General features: G+C 30.5%; 1 protein-coding gene and 1 long non-coding RNA gene across 2 annotated transcripts; one reads left to right on the top strand and one right to left on the bottom strand.

Moving 5' to 3' along the window:
• Nucleotides 1-5,084: 5,084 nt before the first annotated feature.
• On the bottom strand, nucleotides 5,085-10,055 carry LOC146911951 (MYB-like transcription factor EOBII). Its single transcript, XM_085718545.1, has 3 exons — nucleotides 9,821-10,055; nucleotides 9,560-9,689; nucleotides 5,085-5,880 (listed from the first exon to the last, which is right to left on the bottom strand). The coding sequence occupies exons 1-3, from the start codon at nucleotides 9,957-9,959 to the stop codon at nucleotides 5,523-5,525; spliced, it is 627 nt and encodes a 208-aa protein (XP_085574671.1). The 5' UTR covers nucleotides 9,960-10,055; the 3' UTR covers nucleotides 5,085-5,522.
• On the top strand, nucleotides 9,312-9,559 carry LOC146911952 (uncharacterized). The gene is made up of 2 exons (XR_015015034.1): nucleotides 9,312-9,450; nucleotides 9,483-9,559. It is a non-coding gene; the product is annotated as an uncharacterized LOC146911952 (long non-coding RNA).
• Nucleotides 10,056-19,945: the final 9,890 nt, after the last annotated feature.

Raw genomic sequence — 19,945 nt, 5'->3', positions numbered from 1 at the left:
AATGTTTTCCTAAATGCCCGGTGCGCAAGTTCACTATTGGAAATGCAAAATCATGAGAAATGCAAAAATGATTAAGGTGGGAATCGAACGATTAAGGTGGGAATCGAACCATTGACAATGATGAAAATAGTTGCTAGTGCTTACCACTTGGGACACGCTAAACATGGTTTTTGACTTTGTACAACATGATATTTATTATATATTTTTAAACTATATTAGGGGTTATACCTATTAAAAAATGGGTTGACACATGCCACACCATGCCTTATGGTGGATCCGCCCCTGCTTAGGAGGCCAAAACTATTATTAAGCCTTAATTATTTTGGTTCATAAATAAATTTGCAATTTATATAGTTGTCATTTAGTTATTAGTAACTTAAACTAATGAAAATGTGCACACTTACTAACTTAAACCTTAATATTTTTATGTTGGTAAATATGTGAAAGAAAACATGATATAATTATAATTAGAACATTAATATTTAAGATAAAAAAGATACACAAATATAATAATAAAAACACTTAAAGTAAATGTTTGTTTGTTGTGCTAGATGCGAATAAAAAATAAATTGATTGCGAAAAATTTATTGTGGTGAGTTTGTTTGATTGTTTACTGATTTGGATTTGGTTTAAGTGTTTAAGATCACGAAGTTGTACAACTCAATCATCTTAAACAAAGATTAATAAGATGTTACATCTAAAGTAATCTGTATTATTAAAAATAAAAGTTATTTATGTTAGTGTTTAAGGTCACCAAATGAAAAAACCAAGAGGCTAAGAGTAAAAGAAGGTCGCATGCATACTGGAAAAAGGAGGAGCTACTGCATTTGCTGTTGTTTGTTAGTGTCTAATTACAAAAAAAAAATTAAGGAAAATGCTAATTGACGTCTCTAGGTAACTGATTAAGGAATCAAATATAATGGTAAAATAAGAACTTTAAACATTATAAGATACATAAAACATTTGAGAAAAGAAGGAACAAATTTAAACATTTAAACATTATTATTTTTCTACTAATATGATAAAATGTTGGAAAAGTAGCTAAGCTATAATTCTAATTATCATAAATTTAAATATTTTAAGATACATAAACATTTGAGAAATACAAATATTGGAGTTAATATTTTTCATTCGTACTGATTGTTTGATTTTGTGTGTGTGTGAGAGAGAGATAAATTTGTAAATGTGCAATATGAAAAATATGGTATAACGACATTTGTATAAAATAATGACACTTAATGTTGGTATAGTGGTTTAAATATTTCAGTTCTTCAATTTAAAAAAATGTATATATTTTTGCTCTTTGATATCATTGTAGTAATTGTATTTGTTATTAGGCCACATCATAAAAAATTATTTAAAAATGAGACTAGAGACGAAAACTCAAAAGAAAAAGAATTAAATGAAAAGACTAGAAAAAATTGATTTTAAAATAGGGGAACTAAAACTTCATTTGTTTAAAAATAGAAGACCAAAAGTGTATGTAAGCTAAACTTATTTATCCTTCGCTTGTATTAGAATACACATCGTCGTTGATGATTGGAGTAGTTTCTCTCCAATATTTAACAATGATTAAATTCAACATGCCTTAGAATATACTAGTAATTGTGATTGTGCAAAGAGCGAATGATTCACTTCATGAGTGATGTTGTATACAACAACAAAAACAAAGGGAGTCAACAAGCGCATCAAATGATTCAATGGTCCAAACCGCCTACCACATTCTTGAAGTGCAACGTTGATTGTGCATTCTTCAACAATAATACCATTGTAGGTTACATTTTTTGTTTTCGTAATCACACAAGCCACCTTATATAGGGTATGTCCAACTATTTTCATCGTGCGCCATCACCAACCAAAGCTAAAGCAATGACTTTGTACGAGGCCATCAAGTTTGCCATTGATAGAGAAATGTCATTGCTGATATTTGAGTCCGACTGTAAATTTGTTGTGGAATTAGTTAACGCTTCTCATGCGCTGCAAAATGAAATAGGGGACATCGTTTCTTCATGTAAGGATCTTTTATCTACTCGTAATAGTTATTTTATGAAACACATTAGGAGGCAAACAAATATGATTGCTCATACTATATCTAGATCATCCTTATCTCTCCCTAGCTAACCCTCATATCTTTCACGATGTACCATCATATTTGTACTATTTAATTATTAATAAAATGGCCAAAGTTTGCCATTGCTAAAAACAATTCATACTAGTAAATAGTAATTGTTTGCTAACTTAGTGGTCGATCAATATGACCTTTTATTATATGAATTGGGTTTGATTCTGTGTGAGGCAAGAGTACTGTGTACAATTATGAGTAGATATTTACGTGGAGAGAAAGATTATCGAAGAGTGAAAAATATTGGAGACTTACAAATAGATTGAAAAATGAGTTGTATTCGATCACAAGGCATATAAAGCTACAACTACTTAGTGGCAATGAATTAGTTATTTTAACTTCCAATAACCAACAGAATTAAATGGGTTAGTCTATAACTAACTAACTTTCAATTTTATTTTCCTCTTAAAAAAAAACCTTTGGCTATTTTTTGTGTGTTAACTCCCTAATTATTATGGAAGGAGCTCAAATAATATTAATAGTTTGCCTAAGAATTATTTTACTCACTAATTAAATTCAGGTTCTAACTTTCAATTATTTGATCAAAAAGGTGAATGAAGGAGCTTTACCAATATGTTAGATTGTAAGTTATGTGACTTTTATTATCAACAAAACAACTAACAACCTTCAATAAATAAAGAGAAATAAATCAACATGAGTATAAGAATTTTCACTAAGCTAAAGAAATTACACAACTTATCTAGATATACAAGGAGAGAACATAATTTCGTAGCCCTCCTTGAATCTTTGGTTCACCATAAGATACTTATTCTTTGGAGGATCCCCCCATTTATGCTCTAGTTAAATCCTTAATAAATCCTTTATGTATCCCATAGCTTGATTATTTAATTTGAATCGATTATGAGATTAATCCCGGTCCAAAACTTAGTTGTACACTAGTTAAGCTCACCCACCTCCTTCCGGTTGCATGTTTTTTAGGAATCAAAACTTTGTCCTTTTGCCACAATCTTAGATGTGTTACCATGCATTCAAAAACTTCTTTAATTAGTTTTTCAGGGTATTCTCCGTGCACAACTATGAGATTAATTAATATTTTGAAGATATAAATGATATATAAGGATCGTCTCTTTTAGATGAAAAATCTTCATATGCATGACTCACAAGTCGAACACATGCTAAATATATCCGTGTTGCTTACCGCTCATAGGATATGCATGATTCACGATATCAATTATTATATATGTAATTTGTAGCAATATTGAATTTAAGTGATTAATAAACTTTAGATAATGACGAATCGTTTAAGAAAACATAAGTTCAAACTATGATTAGACAATCATTGGTCAACCTTTATTTACCTCTCGACAAACTACACATCATCACGACTCTTTTCTTGCAAAGTAAGACAAAAAAAATATATGTAATTTGTAGCCACAATTACGAATTAAGAAAACCGTTTTGTTATTAGATGGTGATTGTAGCATTGGTGATTATACTAAAATTACAAGTATTATATCATTAATTTTGTCTCATCTTTAAAAATAGCTAGATGCGTGACGTTTTGTTTGAGTGGCCGACCCCCAACGTGATTGATTCTTATCCATCACATGCTATTTTCCCTTTAAATTTGGAAAAAAAAATAGAAAAAGTTTTTTGCACACAAAACATGTGATTGAATTGAGTGTGGAATGGCAAATGGTGTAAGAAAGAAACTCTTTTTCTTGTGAAGATACGAAGAAATAGGCATGCAGTTAAAAAGGCACAAGTAATTGTCCTCATTTCCTTTATAAGATACAACACAACATAGGGCAAGTCTCAAGTGACCCTCTCATCCCTTTCTCCTAAAATGTATTGCAAACTAAAGTTCAAGTTTGGTACACTATCAATGCTTCTCCAATATCATGTCGTCATTTGCCTAACTTTGTGCTCACAAAATGACAACCCTAACTTTCGATTACACATCTAGCCTTAATAATAATAACAATAATAATCATAATCTCTTCTAATTCACCCCAAGAATAATAATCACATGAATCATTATTAATTATTGGTCTAGAACTAGAGCTCTATCAACTAATTACATAAAACAACTAGATAATTGAAGAAGAAAGGGGATTTAACTAACATCTACAACTAAAACAAACCACTTGAATTATGTCATGACAACATTTTTAACTCTTTGCTTTGAGACTAATATATGCTATGGTGCTAAACCCTGAATCTCTTGATTAAAACTGTTTGAGTCCGAAGATCTTTCTTACCTTGGGTTGAGGCATCACCCTCACTCTAAATTTTCTTATAATAAAAAGAATATATTATGCGAAGGAAGTAACTTAATGTGGATGGTTTTACATATAGATATATGGTGGTGGATCTTAAGAGGGCCATGTGAAGACTTGAACTATACACTCATCCCCAAGAAAATTAGGTTTACGTCGGGGTCCAATATGTTGCATGGCCATGCACCAAAGTGGGTAATAAGGAAAAGTAGAGTTGTGTTTTTGCCAAAAATGGCTAATAGGTTTCTATTCACAACCACGTGTCAGTTTTCTAGTGGTTTAAGTTAGGCAGTGTATGGGCAATTTCTTTTTCCAAAATTTGAATGCAAGTTGATGCCCATACTCGCATGGTGTGTCTTTCCATTTATACTCTTATAAGATAAGTTTGAGACTATACTATATAAAATAATATCTTATAATCACCCACATCTTACATAACCTTACCTAATCTACTAGAAAGAAATAAGAAACACCAAGTTTGAGATTATAAGAGAAAAGTAACTAACTTATAATGATTAAAATCTTAACTTTTGACTAATCAACTTTTGTACAAATTTCTTATTCTAACTAATTAAAAGTCTTTATATAGTATGTACGCATAAATCTATATAGATTATGTAAGGACAACTAATCATTAGCTTGAGCTTGAGTCAGAGATTCAAAATCAAAATCTTAACATATTAAGCTACAAATATATATACAATTTGAGACAAAAGCAGTGATTGAGATAATAATATAGGATTTTACTAAAATAATAGCTTGCTTGCCAATGAGAATATATATATGCTTCATCGTTTGCGGTTTCTCAAATTAACACATATCTCACATATATAATCCACCACCTACTAACTCATTTACCATATAATAAAAAAGCATGCAAATATACTTATAATAGTATATGCACCTATATTACAATCCATAGCTAACTTAGCTATTAATTAACACCAAACTCAAATTAAACTACTTATATATATGAACATACCTAATTATATATATGTTATTAATTAGCTAGATATATAATACTCTAGCATATAATTGGCACATAATTGCACTTATGCAAATATATAATATTATAATTGCACTTATGCAAATATATATTATTATATTTATTAATTTATATATTAATTATTTAGAGATAATATGATTAATTATTCATTGATTTAATCTCCATTGAGTAATTGCATTGACCAGATGTCCTCCATGCTCCAATAATTGTTGTTATTGTTGTCATTTGTACAACAACTTGAGGGATGATCATTGATTGTTGGAAATTGAGCTGGAAATGGCTCCAAAGTTCCTTGGTACGAAGGTGAAGAGTAAGTTTCCATTGGCTCTACAATGTTGGAAACTTGGCTACTACTTGATTGATGATGATCATTTATCTCTAAACTCATTTGTTGGAAATTATTTTGGTGAGGATGATCAACTTGCTTAATGTGCTTTTGTATCCTAGTCCTCCAAAAATTCTTAATCTCATTGTCAGTTCTTCCTGGAAGATGCTTTGCAATTTTGGACCACCTGCAATGGTGAATAATTTGTATAAAAAGATAGTGACATATAACTGAAAAAGTTATTTTCATGCTTGGCTATATATATATTAACACCTTCACTTTGGATCAACCTTGGCTTCTCGAATGATCAATCAGTTAGATAATTAGTAGTGTCATATAAATTTAATTTTGTCTTAAAAGAGTTTTTATTATCATAAGCATGGTGTTTTAAGAAATATCTTGCGAACATTAGGCTATGACTGGACGCTTTTAAGTCAAAATTAGAGAGCCTCTAGTATCAGATATCAAAGACCGCGACACAACGATAAATCCAATACTTAAAAACGTAAATTAGTAATAGAAATTTAGACAGAATTTTTATTTGAAGTTACTCTCTAATTTTGTCACTAAAATTTGTGAAGATGGAATAATGGGTATTTAATTTTTTTCATCACTAATTTATGTCGGTAGTTAATTTTTCTTTTCTAGTATCTGATTGTTACTGCTACTATTATGATTTAAAAACTTTGTATCAAATGATTAGTTTTATAAATTATTATATATTAATGAGACTAAGTATATTTAAAACCTTTTTATAAAATGAACATGGTATGTTTGAAAACCATATGTAAAATGAGGAGATATAGGAGGTTATAGAAAAATGTGCATGTGTGGAATTATATATGAAGTTTCTTGAAAAAGAAAGAAATGCAACAAGTGGATATTAATTAAAAGCTGTCAAATGGTGCACATTTTATTGATAAGCAAAAAGTAGCAACAAAAATATTAAATAGGTGTCATGTGTTCAAGTAAGACCATGTTCTTTGGTTGAGAATAAAAGTGATGTGCATGTTAGACTTCCCATATAAAAAGACTATTGTTATAAGATGCTGAAGGTCCCTTTGATGATACAACGGAAAATTTATGCCTTTGCTTTGTAGCTTGGGCTCCAAGATCACCAATATCACATTTCTCACTTACATGTCTCAAAGGTAGTAGAAATTTTGATTCAATTCAAACATTTCCAAACCTCTCTCTTTCTTATATACATTCCTCTTTATAAAGTAGTTGTGTTCCTCTCCAATTTCAAATATTTCAATGATTTTTTTTCAAACATATTTTTTTTCCTTTTCTTTTATGACTCTTAAACTTCAATAAACTTCTAGCTCTTTGTTCAAGAAAATGCCACGTGTACCAATTACCTAGTAGATTTCATTATCCATAGCTAGTTATAAAAGTTGTCAACTTTATATATACTATGTAAATAAAGATAAATAATATTTCAAAACTTGGTGGAAAAAAAAATTATTTGTGTATTTACTTATTTACCTTCTTAGTGTTTTGTACTTGTTTTCTTGGTTGGGAAGGAGTTAGAGGATTGGGAAGGTACACTAGATAGGGTGTGGAGCTATAGCTATAGTTTATGTATGCATTAAAATTTAAAATTGCACTCACACAAGAGCCAAAAGTTGCATGGCATTTTGTTTGGATCTATTTTTACCAAACTTCTTGAAATTTCTTTGTCATGTGACTAGAGTGCTATTTTAATGTGCCCCCACTTTCCATGAGCTCAGCCTAAAATAGAAGCTGACCTTGTCCAAGCTATTTGGTTCTCAATCATTATTATATAGGAAAATGAATGGCATCATTATCATATATACTATACTATACTATAATAATTATTATTGAGGCACACACCACCTATCCTAGTTCATATATTTTTAATTTAAGAATATCAAATATTTTTTATACTTTTTTTTTATCGTGTTTCTAATTTTACGAAATTGTATTCTCTACAATAAAATTTCTCTCCATCCCTCCAACATTTTTTATTGTCTCTATATCTCTTAATTTCATTTTTCTCTTAATCTTTTTCTCCTTTTTTCTTTTCTTTTTTCTTTTAGCCTCTCCTCCCACAATTATTTTTCTTTGTAGGAAAGGGATGCACATTGGAGAGGATCCAAGTCTGTTTTTTACTATATGAAATCATTTCATTTGATTCAAGTCCTCAACCGTGAGAGTTCTCTCAAACTCCCTTTATTCTCTCTATCTCTTTTTATTTTCATCTCAATCATCTATATAAGATCTCCTCTTGTTCTCTCTCTCACTTTTTTTTTTTGGCAAAGATAAATGCAAAGGTAGCTCTCTCCATCTTCTAGATATCTATCTTCCTCTTAGTCTTTGTCTTTTACTATTGAGAGGCAATATACGTCATGATAGTATACTTTTTCGCTTTTTACAACGTAAACATCTAGATCATGTACATCTAGCTTCTCTCTGCAGTCTCTCTCTCTCTCTCTCTCTCTCTCTCTCTCTCTCTCTCACTAAAGGTCATGATGATACATTTTCATCTTCTACAAAGTAAACGTCTAGATCATGTACATCTAGCCGAGTCAAGATCCTCTCCATTTATTAGTCTCTCCATTTCTTCATTCTGTTTGCAGTCTCTTTATTCTCTTTCTCTCTCTCTCTCTCTCTCTCTCATAGATTCATATTATCTCTTTGTCTTGTTTCACTCCATTTTACATTTCATTTTCTCTTCTTTTTTTTCCTAATGTTGCAAATGATGTAGAGGCGGTACGTATAGGGATCCAATTTACTACAAGTTGATTAAAATTGTATTGTTATTTTTTTAAAAAAAATATACACAAACAAATTAACTTGAGTTTGGAATTTTACTTTTCTTATTCAACTAAAGTCTATTTTTTCATAGAAAATAAACTATTATTAATTAGAGTACAAGATCACTGTAGTACATATATACATTTTTTTAATATGCAAAAAATATTTATATATTTAAAAGATTGAAACCTATATAAGGTATACTAAGCTCCAATTGTAAAGCTAAAATGTTTCTCTAACTACCAACCTTGCTGCATCTTTCACAACATATATAAAAATTTCTTAGAAGTTTTAAAAGTTAGAAATAAATTAGAGAAAAGAAGGAAAAGCTTTGCACTATATGAATTCTTGATTTGTTTTCTTGAAAAGAAGGGCATGAGAAATACAACGGAAAAAGGGGAAGGCAATATATAACATTGATGCACCTCTTTATTCCTTGTATTCTAGTGAGATCAAAATCTCCAAACCTTCCATGCATATGTTTTATAGGTCCACAACATAACAACTTATAAGCTCCATCTTCATTTATATTTCTCAAGGAATTAATTGTGAGAGAGATAGAGGGAGAGAGAGAGGAGGGGAGAGAGATATTGAATTAAGCAAAAAGGAAAACATATAACATGTACCTTTAAAGGAAAACTCTCTTAACACTAAAACCACAAAACAAATCATTTTGAAGCCTTTAAAAACATAGAAACTGATTTTGCACGTATAAGCAATATTTTCAGCCATAGGTTTTACAAAACTCCCATGTGTTGAAGTCTTCCTCTTGGCTAGATTTCTCTCAAGCACAATGTTTCCTTATAGTACTTTTTTCATGGTGTGCTTACTTATATAATAAGGAGAGGGAGAGATAGAGAAACAAGAATTTATTTCATCTTTGTAAGATAAAGGTTAATGGAAAAAAATTAATTTAAGCTAGTAATAATTAAAAATATACCATTTCTTTAACAAAAAATTAAGATCTAGTAGTTAGGTGTTACCAAAAAAAAAAGATCTAGTAGTTAGGTAGAGCACATGCACCACATAATTTTTTTGAAAAAAATAAAAATATAAAACACAATGATAATCATATAAATATTCACCTATTTCCCCACTTTGCATGAAGTTCCATGATCAAAAGTTGTTCCTCAGGTGTAATATTCCCTCTTCTAACATCTGGACGAAGGTAGTTTAGCCATCGAAGCCTGCAACTTTTCCCTGTACGTTTAAGACCTAGAAGAAAAAAAAAATAAAGTTGATTTAAATATTACCCTAGTTAGGGTTTACTGAGAAAATAATATGAAGAGTGCTCAACATGTAATTAATATATAATTAAAAATGTGATTTTTTATTAAAGAAATTACCAGCAGCTTTGGCTAAGGAATTCCAAACACCTTCACCATGATTTGCAATATAATTGATTAAAATCAAGTCTTCTTCCATGGTCCATGGCCCTTTTCTCACTTCAGGATCTTGAGATGAGTTACACGGTTTTTTATCCATTGTTTTTGTATGTATATGAGAGAGAATGAGAGAGGGAGATAGAGAGATAGAGTGTGTGTGAGTGAAAGGTGAAGAGAGATGGAAATGATAATAGGTGTTGGAGGGTTTAAATAGAAGGAGAATTATATGATGTGTTACTTGTAATAAAGTACTTCTGTGAGTGATATCAAAATGTTTTACGTACCTAACTATGTTAATCATATTAACATGGCATGCATGAATACAAAAACTAATGTGTTTGCATGCATCACTATTTTTTGTAATTTCTTGGGTAAACCATCTTTTACAAACTAATATCGCCCTCCTTAATCATATGAAGTCACATGCACATGATGAGAAGCATATAGTTTTTTGTTAAAAACAAAATGATTGATTAAAATTATATAATAGAGATGTAAAACTGAGATGAGCCGACTCATTAGCCCATATTTAATATACACTAAATCGTAAAAAAAAATGCCCAAAAACAACAGGCATATTTTACCCAGTCCATATAAAAAAATGGACCGGGTCGTACTAGTCTACTGGGTTTCAGGATGATCCACGATCAACATCTTCATATGTTTCTTTTTAAAAAAACAATATTACTAATTTTTTAGGTCATTTAAAAATTATTAATAAAAATATATTTTTTTAAGGGAAAAAATATGTATCTTTTGTTATTTATTAATAAAGAAGTATTAAATATGTAAGCTTAACAAAAAGATATACATTGCATATCAACAAGAATCTTTTTAATACCCAGTGTTATTGTAAATAAAATTTACACTTGCATTCATTTATATTTTTTTGGTGGAGGTCGAGGTTTGAATCCCAGACCTTGCATATATTATGTGTTGTCCTACCAATTGAGCTAAGCTCACGAGGACTGCATTCAATATGTCATCGAATAAAATATTTCAATGTAGCATATGTAAAAAATAAAATGGGCAAATAAATAAATAAAAAAAAGTAAATGGATCAAATTGGATTATTAAACCACATAATTTCACCTATTTCTCAAAATTATATAGTGTTTGCACATATAGATATATCTAAAAAAATATATAAAAATTTAGATACAAATTATTAATATTATTTTTGATTTATTACAAGTCTCATTAATTAAATAATGAAAAAAGAAAATAAATACTAATAAGTATGTTGTACATTGAACAACCATATCCACATATATGTTACCTTCCAAACTTGAAAAAGTTACACACCTGATGATGTATAAGTAGGTATATGTAAAGATGGAATATGACAAAATAAATCACGAACCGTAAAAGTATAGTAAATATGTATAGTCACTACACCTCAAAAATTAATAAAAGGAGGGTTAAATAACTCATTCGTAAAAAAATACAAGGAGATTTTGACTATTTCTCCAAAAACTACTTATATGAGGAGAGCTTCATTGGATCCACCAATTACTCGATATTTTTTAGGGAGGAACATCTTAAACTCACAAAAATGTTTTAGGTCCAACTACCTCACTAACACAAATAACAACTACCGGTAACAATTAAATATTCCACTTAATATAATGACCCTTTTTTGTTTCAAAAGAACAACTAACAATTAATACTTCTCATTTTTTTTTTAAAACATTGGTATGAAGTATCAATTTTTTTGTCTTGTAAATTTTATATATTTTAGAAACTTGATATCCGGCTTAAGAATCCATAATTCAAAATCCATTTTCAATGTCCATTAGCAGATGAGAATTCGAACTTAAAATCTTAAGGTCAATCTTACATTGCTAAGCTAACCCATATCGATTAAAATACATGTTTTTTTTTTTTCGAAAGGTGGATTAAAATACATGTTGTTTAGCAAAATAGGTTATTAAAAATAGGGAAATGCTAAAGAGTGCCCTTGGGGCATTGGTTAAGAGAACATAAATAGAAATAATTTGTTGAAAGTGGTGAAAAATGTTGAATTCAACTTTCTTAAAGTCAAAAGTTGTAATTTCCAATGTAAAACTACTATTTTTAGTTTCCTTAACAAGTGTCCTAAACCCTTAGGGCACTTGTTAGCAAGACCCTTAAAAATAAGGAAAATACTCCCTCCGTCCCTATATGTAAACACCCTTTGCCTCTAATAAAAGGGTGCTTACATATAGGGACGGATGGAGTATTAACGAGTGTCACCGGGGCACTCTTTAAGAGCTTTAAGTAGTAAATTTTTATGAAAAATTGTGTAATCAATGCATTGAAAATTGAAATATTTAACTTTCTATAAGAACAATAAGACTGACTCATGAAAAGGACCTAGCTAATATCACTTCAATGAGGATTCGTTGTCTATATTTTAGAATGATCAAAGAGTGCTCTGGGGACACTCGTTAATAAGACCTTGAAAATTAAGAACAATTTTTTATTTTAAAATGTTTAAAGAGTGTCTCAGAGATACTCGTTAGTAAAACCCTAAAAATAATAAGAGTCACATTTAGACCTTTTTGGAATGTACATATTTGAGAAACTCTTGATTTTTACATGTTGTAATAGTAAGAAGAAGTAAAAATAGAAAGCCTAAAACTCAAAGACCTCATTCAATCTCAAGTCAATGTCACCGTCGCGCCGCACACCAAATGCAGTCACTCTTCTATTAATTAATGTCCCTATCACACGCACACCATTCTGCCTTAGTTATTATTCAAATCAAGATATGCTACTATTAGGACTACTAATGAGAAGTTAGAATCTCAAGAAATTATATCCCACAGAAAATCCCTATCAATGATGAAAACAAAACTATCAAAAAAAGAAATTTTTTCTTTTACTTCCATATCACTTTTTCACAAGCATCTTGATATTTTTCCCATATATATTTTTGACTGGAAATTTTTCACACATATTAAGAATAGTGTAAGTAATATGTATATTTTTGTAATCATGAGTTTCTAAATAATGAGTAAACTAAGAACAAGAATAAAATGAGAGAAAATATGAGAGAAAATCATTGCTTCATTGATTGATTCAATATTACAAGGTTACATATATTTATATTGAATCTTGCTAGTCTATGCATGCTAAGCTTATCATGTGTGAAACATATAAGATAGCTCCCTACTCTTGTAACTAACTACCGCTTTCCTTAGCTAGAGTTTTGATTGCTTGTGTAGCAAGTAACTCTTGACTAGTGTGTTCCTCCTCTTTATCCTTTAGGCTTTGTTTGGGAGTTTGGAGGGGAAGGGAGTGGAGGGCTTTAGGGGGTTGGAAATATATAGAAAAATGGACAAAAAATTCACATTTTTTGAAAGAATAGTTTTTTAGAGAATGATAAACTAATACTTATGATTAATATACTTTTAATTTTAAGAATATAATAACAACATAGATTGGATTTGAAAAATTCATATAAACCCTCCATAACCCCCCAAAACCCTCCCCCAATACAATTTTTGAGTTCCCCCAAATGAGGGGGATTTTTTATTATGAGTAAAAAATTAACCTTCAAAGCCCTCTCCTCTCAATGTCTTCTATTTCTTCCACTTGCTCCTTCCTTTTTTCCAAAACCCTGCCCTCCCCTCCCCTCCAAACTCCCAAACAAAGCCTTAGTATCTTTGATTCTAAGTCTTGATGTGATGCATATTGAGAAGATTTTCTTTGAGGATTTGTTCAACACTATCATGAATGGTTGCTAGAAAAACACAGGACATTGAAAACTTGAGAATGGATTTATCTTTTCTTTGTTTACACACATACTTGTAGATGAGAGCTCTTCCGAAGTGAAAGATTGAAAATCCAAATGCAAGATACACTTTGACATCATAGGAGGAAAAGTTAGCCTATGATGGCTTATGGAACTTAAATACTTGATTTCAATATTTTGAACCTTGCCAAGTGTGTTGATGTCACCAAGGGTAGGATATGATTGTCATGTATTCATGGACTTACTCCTAAATGCTTTTCATTCCTAGCCGGTAGAGATATGAAAGCCATTAACAAAATTAAATCATATGTTTATCTTGTTACCAACTAAGAATGTTAGAAATGATCCTCGATCTGGACATTAGGAAGTTATACCAACGTTGTCAATCTTGAGCAAATGTGGATATCCTAGTTAGAAGCCTAAAGATCATTTTCTGGAAGATAAAGAATATAATGTGCATGTCCTTATATATTGTGATGAAGTTAAACCATATCTTGAGTAAGTTACATTTGTATCACGTCAACTATGCTGATCTCAAATCAAGACCTGTATACTTATTTAATTTCGTGGCTGATTGTTAGCACATTCTTGGAATGTCAATATATCAACAAGCAAGATGCTTCTAGTTTGAATACACGAAAAAATTCCTTCATGGTTGGTGGCATATTTAAGTTTAATGCACATAAGTTACCCAAATAAACTCTTTGATTCTTATGTATAGGTGACTAATGAGAGAAACAATGTGACCAATCCATACATCAGGGGATTATTTGGGGGTCATGCATCAAAGGCAATATCATGAAACGTGTAGTTTGTTAATGGATACAAGTTTCACGATTAAGCCTGCAGAAATGGCAAAAGGATCACCAATTGTAGAGTAAACATAAAAGGTCTTGCAGAAGGAAGATAAGACAATTATTATGACATCATCTAACATATCTTTCAATTGGAATACCAAAACTTAAGCAATAATATTACACTATATATTTTAGGGTCTTGTTAACGAGTGCCCCCAGGGCACTCTTTAAGCATCCTAAAATTAGTAATTATTCTTTTGAAAAGTCAACTGTTACAATTTCCAATGCATTCAATACACAACTTTTCATTAAAAACTTCCTATTTAAAGTGCTTAAAGAGTGCCCCGGAGACACTCGTTAACATTTTCCTATATTTTATTGTGGTGCTAAATAGTTTTTTGGTCGTTATAAATATTTCATATTTCGTTTTTAGTCCATATACATTTTTTCTTCAAACAATGGTCGTTTAAATATGAGTCGTTTTTAGTATGAGTCGACCTCGTCGAACTTCTCAACTCCCACATTATAATGATCAATTATAGGATGACCTTAATGATAGTCAATCTTGTGTTTTTATTAGCAACACAATTGTCAAGCTTCTTTGGATGATCCCACCTTTTTTTTTAAGAGTTGTGTTATTTGAACATCCATATATGTGACAACTTTTGTAACAACCAAAATTTTACAAAGGAAATGAGGTTGTGACACAAAAACCAAAGCAATAGAGAGAGAAAGTAAAAAGATTACGTGAGTATGAGAGAGAAAGTTGTCACAAAAGTTGTAAAAAATGGTTGTTCAAATATCATTTCTCTTTTTTTAACTAGCATGGATCAGGCTAATGATTTGGGTGACTTACACTTGAGGGGGAGATTGTTGGGTTTCAAGTGTGAGTGATTATGTCTCACGTTGACTAGGACTGGAGGAAACATTGGATATATAACAGAGGGGACCCATATACCTGATGCCTTAAGGTTTGGGTAGAGATGTGGCGTCTAGGACTCTTATTAGTCTTGGAAGTTTAGTACATTGCCGCTTCCGGAGCTCCCAGACTCCCTAACAACTAGTATCAGAGCCCTGGTTAGGCTCGGCGGGGAAGCGAGAGTGGGATCCTATTGTGGATCAGGCTAGTGATGTGGGTGTCTCACACTTGAGGGGGAGATTGTTGAGTTTCAAGTGTGAGTGATTATGTCTCACATCAACTAAGAATGGAAAAAATGTTGGATGTATAAGAGAGAAGACCCATAAACATGATGCCTTAAGATTTTGAATGAAAATGTGGTATCTAAATTTCTTAAGGGTCCTGGACGTTTGGCCATTGTCCTCTCGACGCTCCCAAACTCTCAAACAGATTCGCCCAAGATACTAGTAAACCAACTTCAAATTGAGCCAATTAAGAGACCAGCTATATAAGAAAATGAAGCGTGGAAAGAAACCGCAAAGTCAAACTAGATTGAAAAGCAATGGATAAAATGTTGTTGCAATATTATAGAGATAGAGATATCAATAATTTTTAATGAAAAAAATAAAAGTACAACAACATTATATGTGGCCCTAAGTAAGAGAAAAGATATCACTTTATAAGTCTATACTATAAATACATCATTCAATTAGTTAAAAAGACCATTTCCTAACTTCAACTAAGTGTTAGCCACTCATTATCTTATCAAATAAATATGTGCTTCTCACTTGATTTTCTTACCTATAAGCTAAGCAATTTTCAGTCGAGACACCAAGTAAAGTTACATAAAAGCATTACCATTTTTGGAAATCCATGTTATGGGTTTTGAAATGTTGAGTGATGTGAACCTCTTGACATGATTCTTCAACCCATTCCACTTTCATATTGTGATATGTTTTTCCCTTAATTAGTTTTACATTAACTTTTTTGAAATGCCAAAATATATTAAATAAGAGTATAAGGGATACTCCAACTATTACAAGGGAGGAAACAAAGTGAAAAAGGAACAAAAAAGCAACAAAATAAAAAGGCAGGACACCATGACACACCATCCTACTAAACCACATAACAAAGCCAGCCAATCACGACACACTTAGTTTTCAATTGTCATTTCTAAGTATTTTCACACATAATAACAATTTTTTAAATAAAACACAAATATAATAACGTCACAAAGTTATTGTTACTTCCCTAAAAAAAAAAGTTATTGTTATTAATTATTGGATGTTATTATTGTGTGGATTTTGTCGCAACCTCCTCTCTCTCTTTTTTCCTTGTCAAACTCTAGTTAGTTGTCATCATTTTTTTTAAATGTTAACTTATGCCGTTAGGGTATATGTTAAGGAATCTAATGTAAAATTTTTGTTTAAAAAATTGTGCTAATTTATTTTTCTAGAGATTGAAAATTAAAATTTTGTAATAAATATTTACCAATTATGAAATCCTTAACATGTACCCTTAGTTAGCATGACCCAATTTTCTTTCTTTCTAGACATATTAAAGAGAGATGATTTAGGGTCAATTTTAACAAATAAATCATCCATCCAAAATGTTTTTTCCTTTTCTTAGTTAAATAAGTGAATTTTCACATATTTAAGTTTTTTTTCATTGTCTTAGCATAACATTGTTTGTTTTAATTTTTCGTCTTTGTGCGGTGTTTTATTTATTTATTTACCATCTTAGCACAATGTTTATTTGATTCATGTTGAAATATTGCTTTGATCTTGTGTAAATATCCCTTTAATGATTTTGGCTTCGTCAATGTTACATATTTGGACATACATATATATATATATATATATATATATCGCTAGAAAAAATGGAGTAGTTCAAAAACGTATATGTTACTATTGCATAAGAATCAATGAATGCATTATCCATTAGATGTATGTATCACTTTTGTTAGCAATTTTTGCTAACTACAAAAATTCCAAAAAAGGGAGTTGCTATTCTATAGGTCCATACATAGCGTTAGATGTAATATGTGGATTCTGATTCTTCTATCCATTGGCATAATAATCCAAGTCCAGCAAAGCAACACTATTTAGTAGAGACCATTAATACAATTCCTTTACATAGAAATGTTATTGTTTACTTTCTAATGCTTAAAGTTAAAGCACAAGATAACATGGGATTAGTGGCTAAAAATACTACTTTGATTGGGGACCTTAATTAGAACTTCACAAACATGTGAACAGATTTAATTAGAGATTACACTCATTAAGGGATACAACCCTTAAATAGGTTGTTTTAGTCCCTACCACATAACATCTTTTGTGGTTAACAGGGTGTCGTATTTGTCACCAATAATATTAATACGTGTCGAATAAGTATAGTGTAACAACAATTGTCATCGATTCGATGTGTTTTTGGATTTATTTATTTTGTCTAGGTTTGAAAAGGATTGATTTATTTATTTTTGAATTTGGAGTTATTTCAATAGTACGAATTTGTACTTGCGATATTTAAATTGAAAGTGAAATAGAACGAATTCTAGAAGGTAAATAACGTAGGATGAATAATTCAATGATATATTGTGATACTAAATTTGGATTTAATATAACTCCTAAAATTTATGTTATTTTAAAATGAAAAAAAATTGTGTGTTTTTAGAGTAAAATTACGAGGAATTTTTTTGTCAACAAAAAAAAGAGTTGAATCATATATAGGTGTGTATAGTATATATTTTGTTGAAAAGATAATAAAGGTATGTAGTATACATATAGGTAGGTAAGCATCATGTTTCAACACCAAGTTAGTGTTAAGACTTGAGACTAGTGTTGAAGTGAAAGTATGTATAGTCATTATCAATGAATTTTAGTAATTTTTTTAGCAGGAATTTCAGTGTAATTTATTGAATTTAGATACATAATTTAATCATCAAGAGGATCATTTGTATGTCACTTCTTCCATAGACTTTGTTACTCCTTGAAGCCTTTCATTTGAATGGAAGTATTACAGTATAGTGAGAATAAACTAGAGTTAGGTGAGGTTAACTAGAGTAACTAACTCTAACCAAGATACTAACTCTAGCTAACCTTATCTAATTTTAGTTTATTCTCACTATATTGTAATAGGAAGCATGCACTAAACGCTTTAGAGAACTTGACTTATCGATAAACCAGAGTTACTTAGATGTAGAGAAAAGTAAATTTCTTGTCCAACGGATGTAAATGAATGCCTTGTTGAAACTTGATGCATATATGTTTCGTGGTGGTTCAAGACACACTAGTCAATTAGAGTTACTCATTAGACTTGACATGAACACCTCCATCGATATGCAAATTATTTTCTTGATTTGTTATCATCAAAACATCAATTTAAAGGAATTGTTTTAGAAACAATATGGTTCGTAAATAACATATCGTCAAATCATAACTATGACGTAAAGTAGTTTGTAAGGCATAACTCAACTTTCAATTTTGAAAATGTTAGGCTACTCATTTCTCGCATTTACTTGAAATCTCTCATTTGTGTGTGAGTTTTCAGATGTGCTTACCACTCGGTCTGCATATATAAAAACAAAAAACTATGCAAAGCAAATTAAATAGAGGAAGTTGGTGTAGACATGAATGAACAATTGACCATGGAACGTGATCTTGTAGTCTTATCAACGAGCATGTGTGTATACACTTTGTGAATTGTCTAGGAAGAACTATTGTATCTAAGGTGTACTAATTTCACAAAATTGTCAATGGTGTTAATATTGTTCAATTTGAGTGCATAAAATAGGTGCATTCATAAAAGTTTCATTGATTGTTTGAGTTGTTCAAATACAAGCATGGCTGGCCATGGCTATGATTGATGAGCGAAGGTCTTAGAGAATATAGCTAATTAGGTTCAAAATACTCTTCATTTCTTAAAATAAATAAATTGAGAGTTGGATTAATAAGAGAGATAAATGTGATTGATATATTGATGAGATCCATTTTGATAAATAATTTTAAAAATTGGTTTCAACAATATCAATCTCATTTGTGTCCATTTTTTCTCATAAATATAATAATTGTTTTTTAAAAATTGTGAAAATCTCAACTCAAATAATTAACAATGTTTTTTTTATTGTCAAAATACACCTCAAATGGTTAGGTTGATTGAATAAAGGACAGTATGATAATCAAATGGATGGAAATGGTTTATACTCACATTTTTTGAACTCGGTTATTGGTGGTATTTTCTCTCCTTTGCAAAATATGAACTTTGTTCATCTTTTGCCAACTAGCCTCTATACTCACATACATTTTCTATCCAATTAAGAAAATATTCCTATACTATTTGGCATATGAGATTTATGCAACTACCTGGTTTTTTGTTTCAAGAGAGCCACGTGACTATGTTTGTAGGTAGCTTAAAGCCTTATAATTTATGTATTTGCAGGAGTTCACTTAAGTGGTTAATCAGCTTCATCAAATTATGAATTGTTCGGAAGAACCGAATTTAATTTTTTGATGAAACAATTCTTAGTCATTCTATGTTTACCTTAAGTCTAAACTTCAGATTATCAACACCCATTTCCTGAAAAACCGGAGGGTTAAAAGAAAAATGGTTTAGATTCGCCTAAAATCAACCTAAGCTATATCCAAATTATTGAT

This window comes from Medicago sativa, chromosome 6 (assembly GCF_051527215.1).
Source record: "Medicago sativa cultivar Bolivia chromosome 6, Bolivia_mono, whole genome shotgun sequence".
NCBI lineage: Eukaryota > Viridiplantae > Streptophyta > Magnoliopsida > Fabales > Fabaceae > Medicago > Medicago sativa.
Note: the sequence above shows the minus strand (reverse complement) of the source record. Positions and strands in the feature narration are given on the sequence as shown.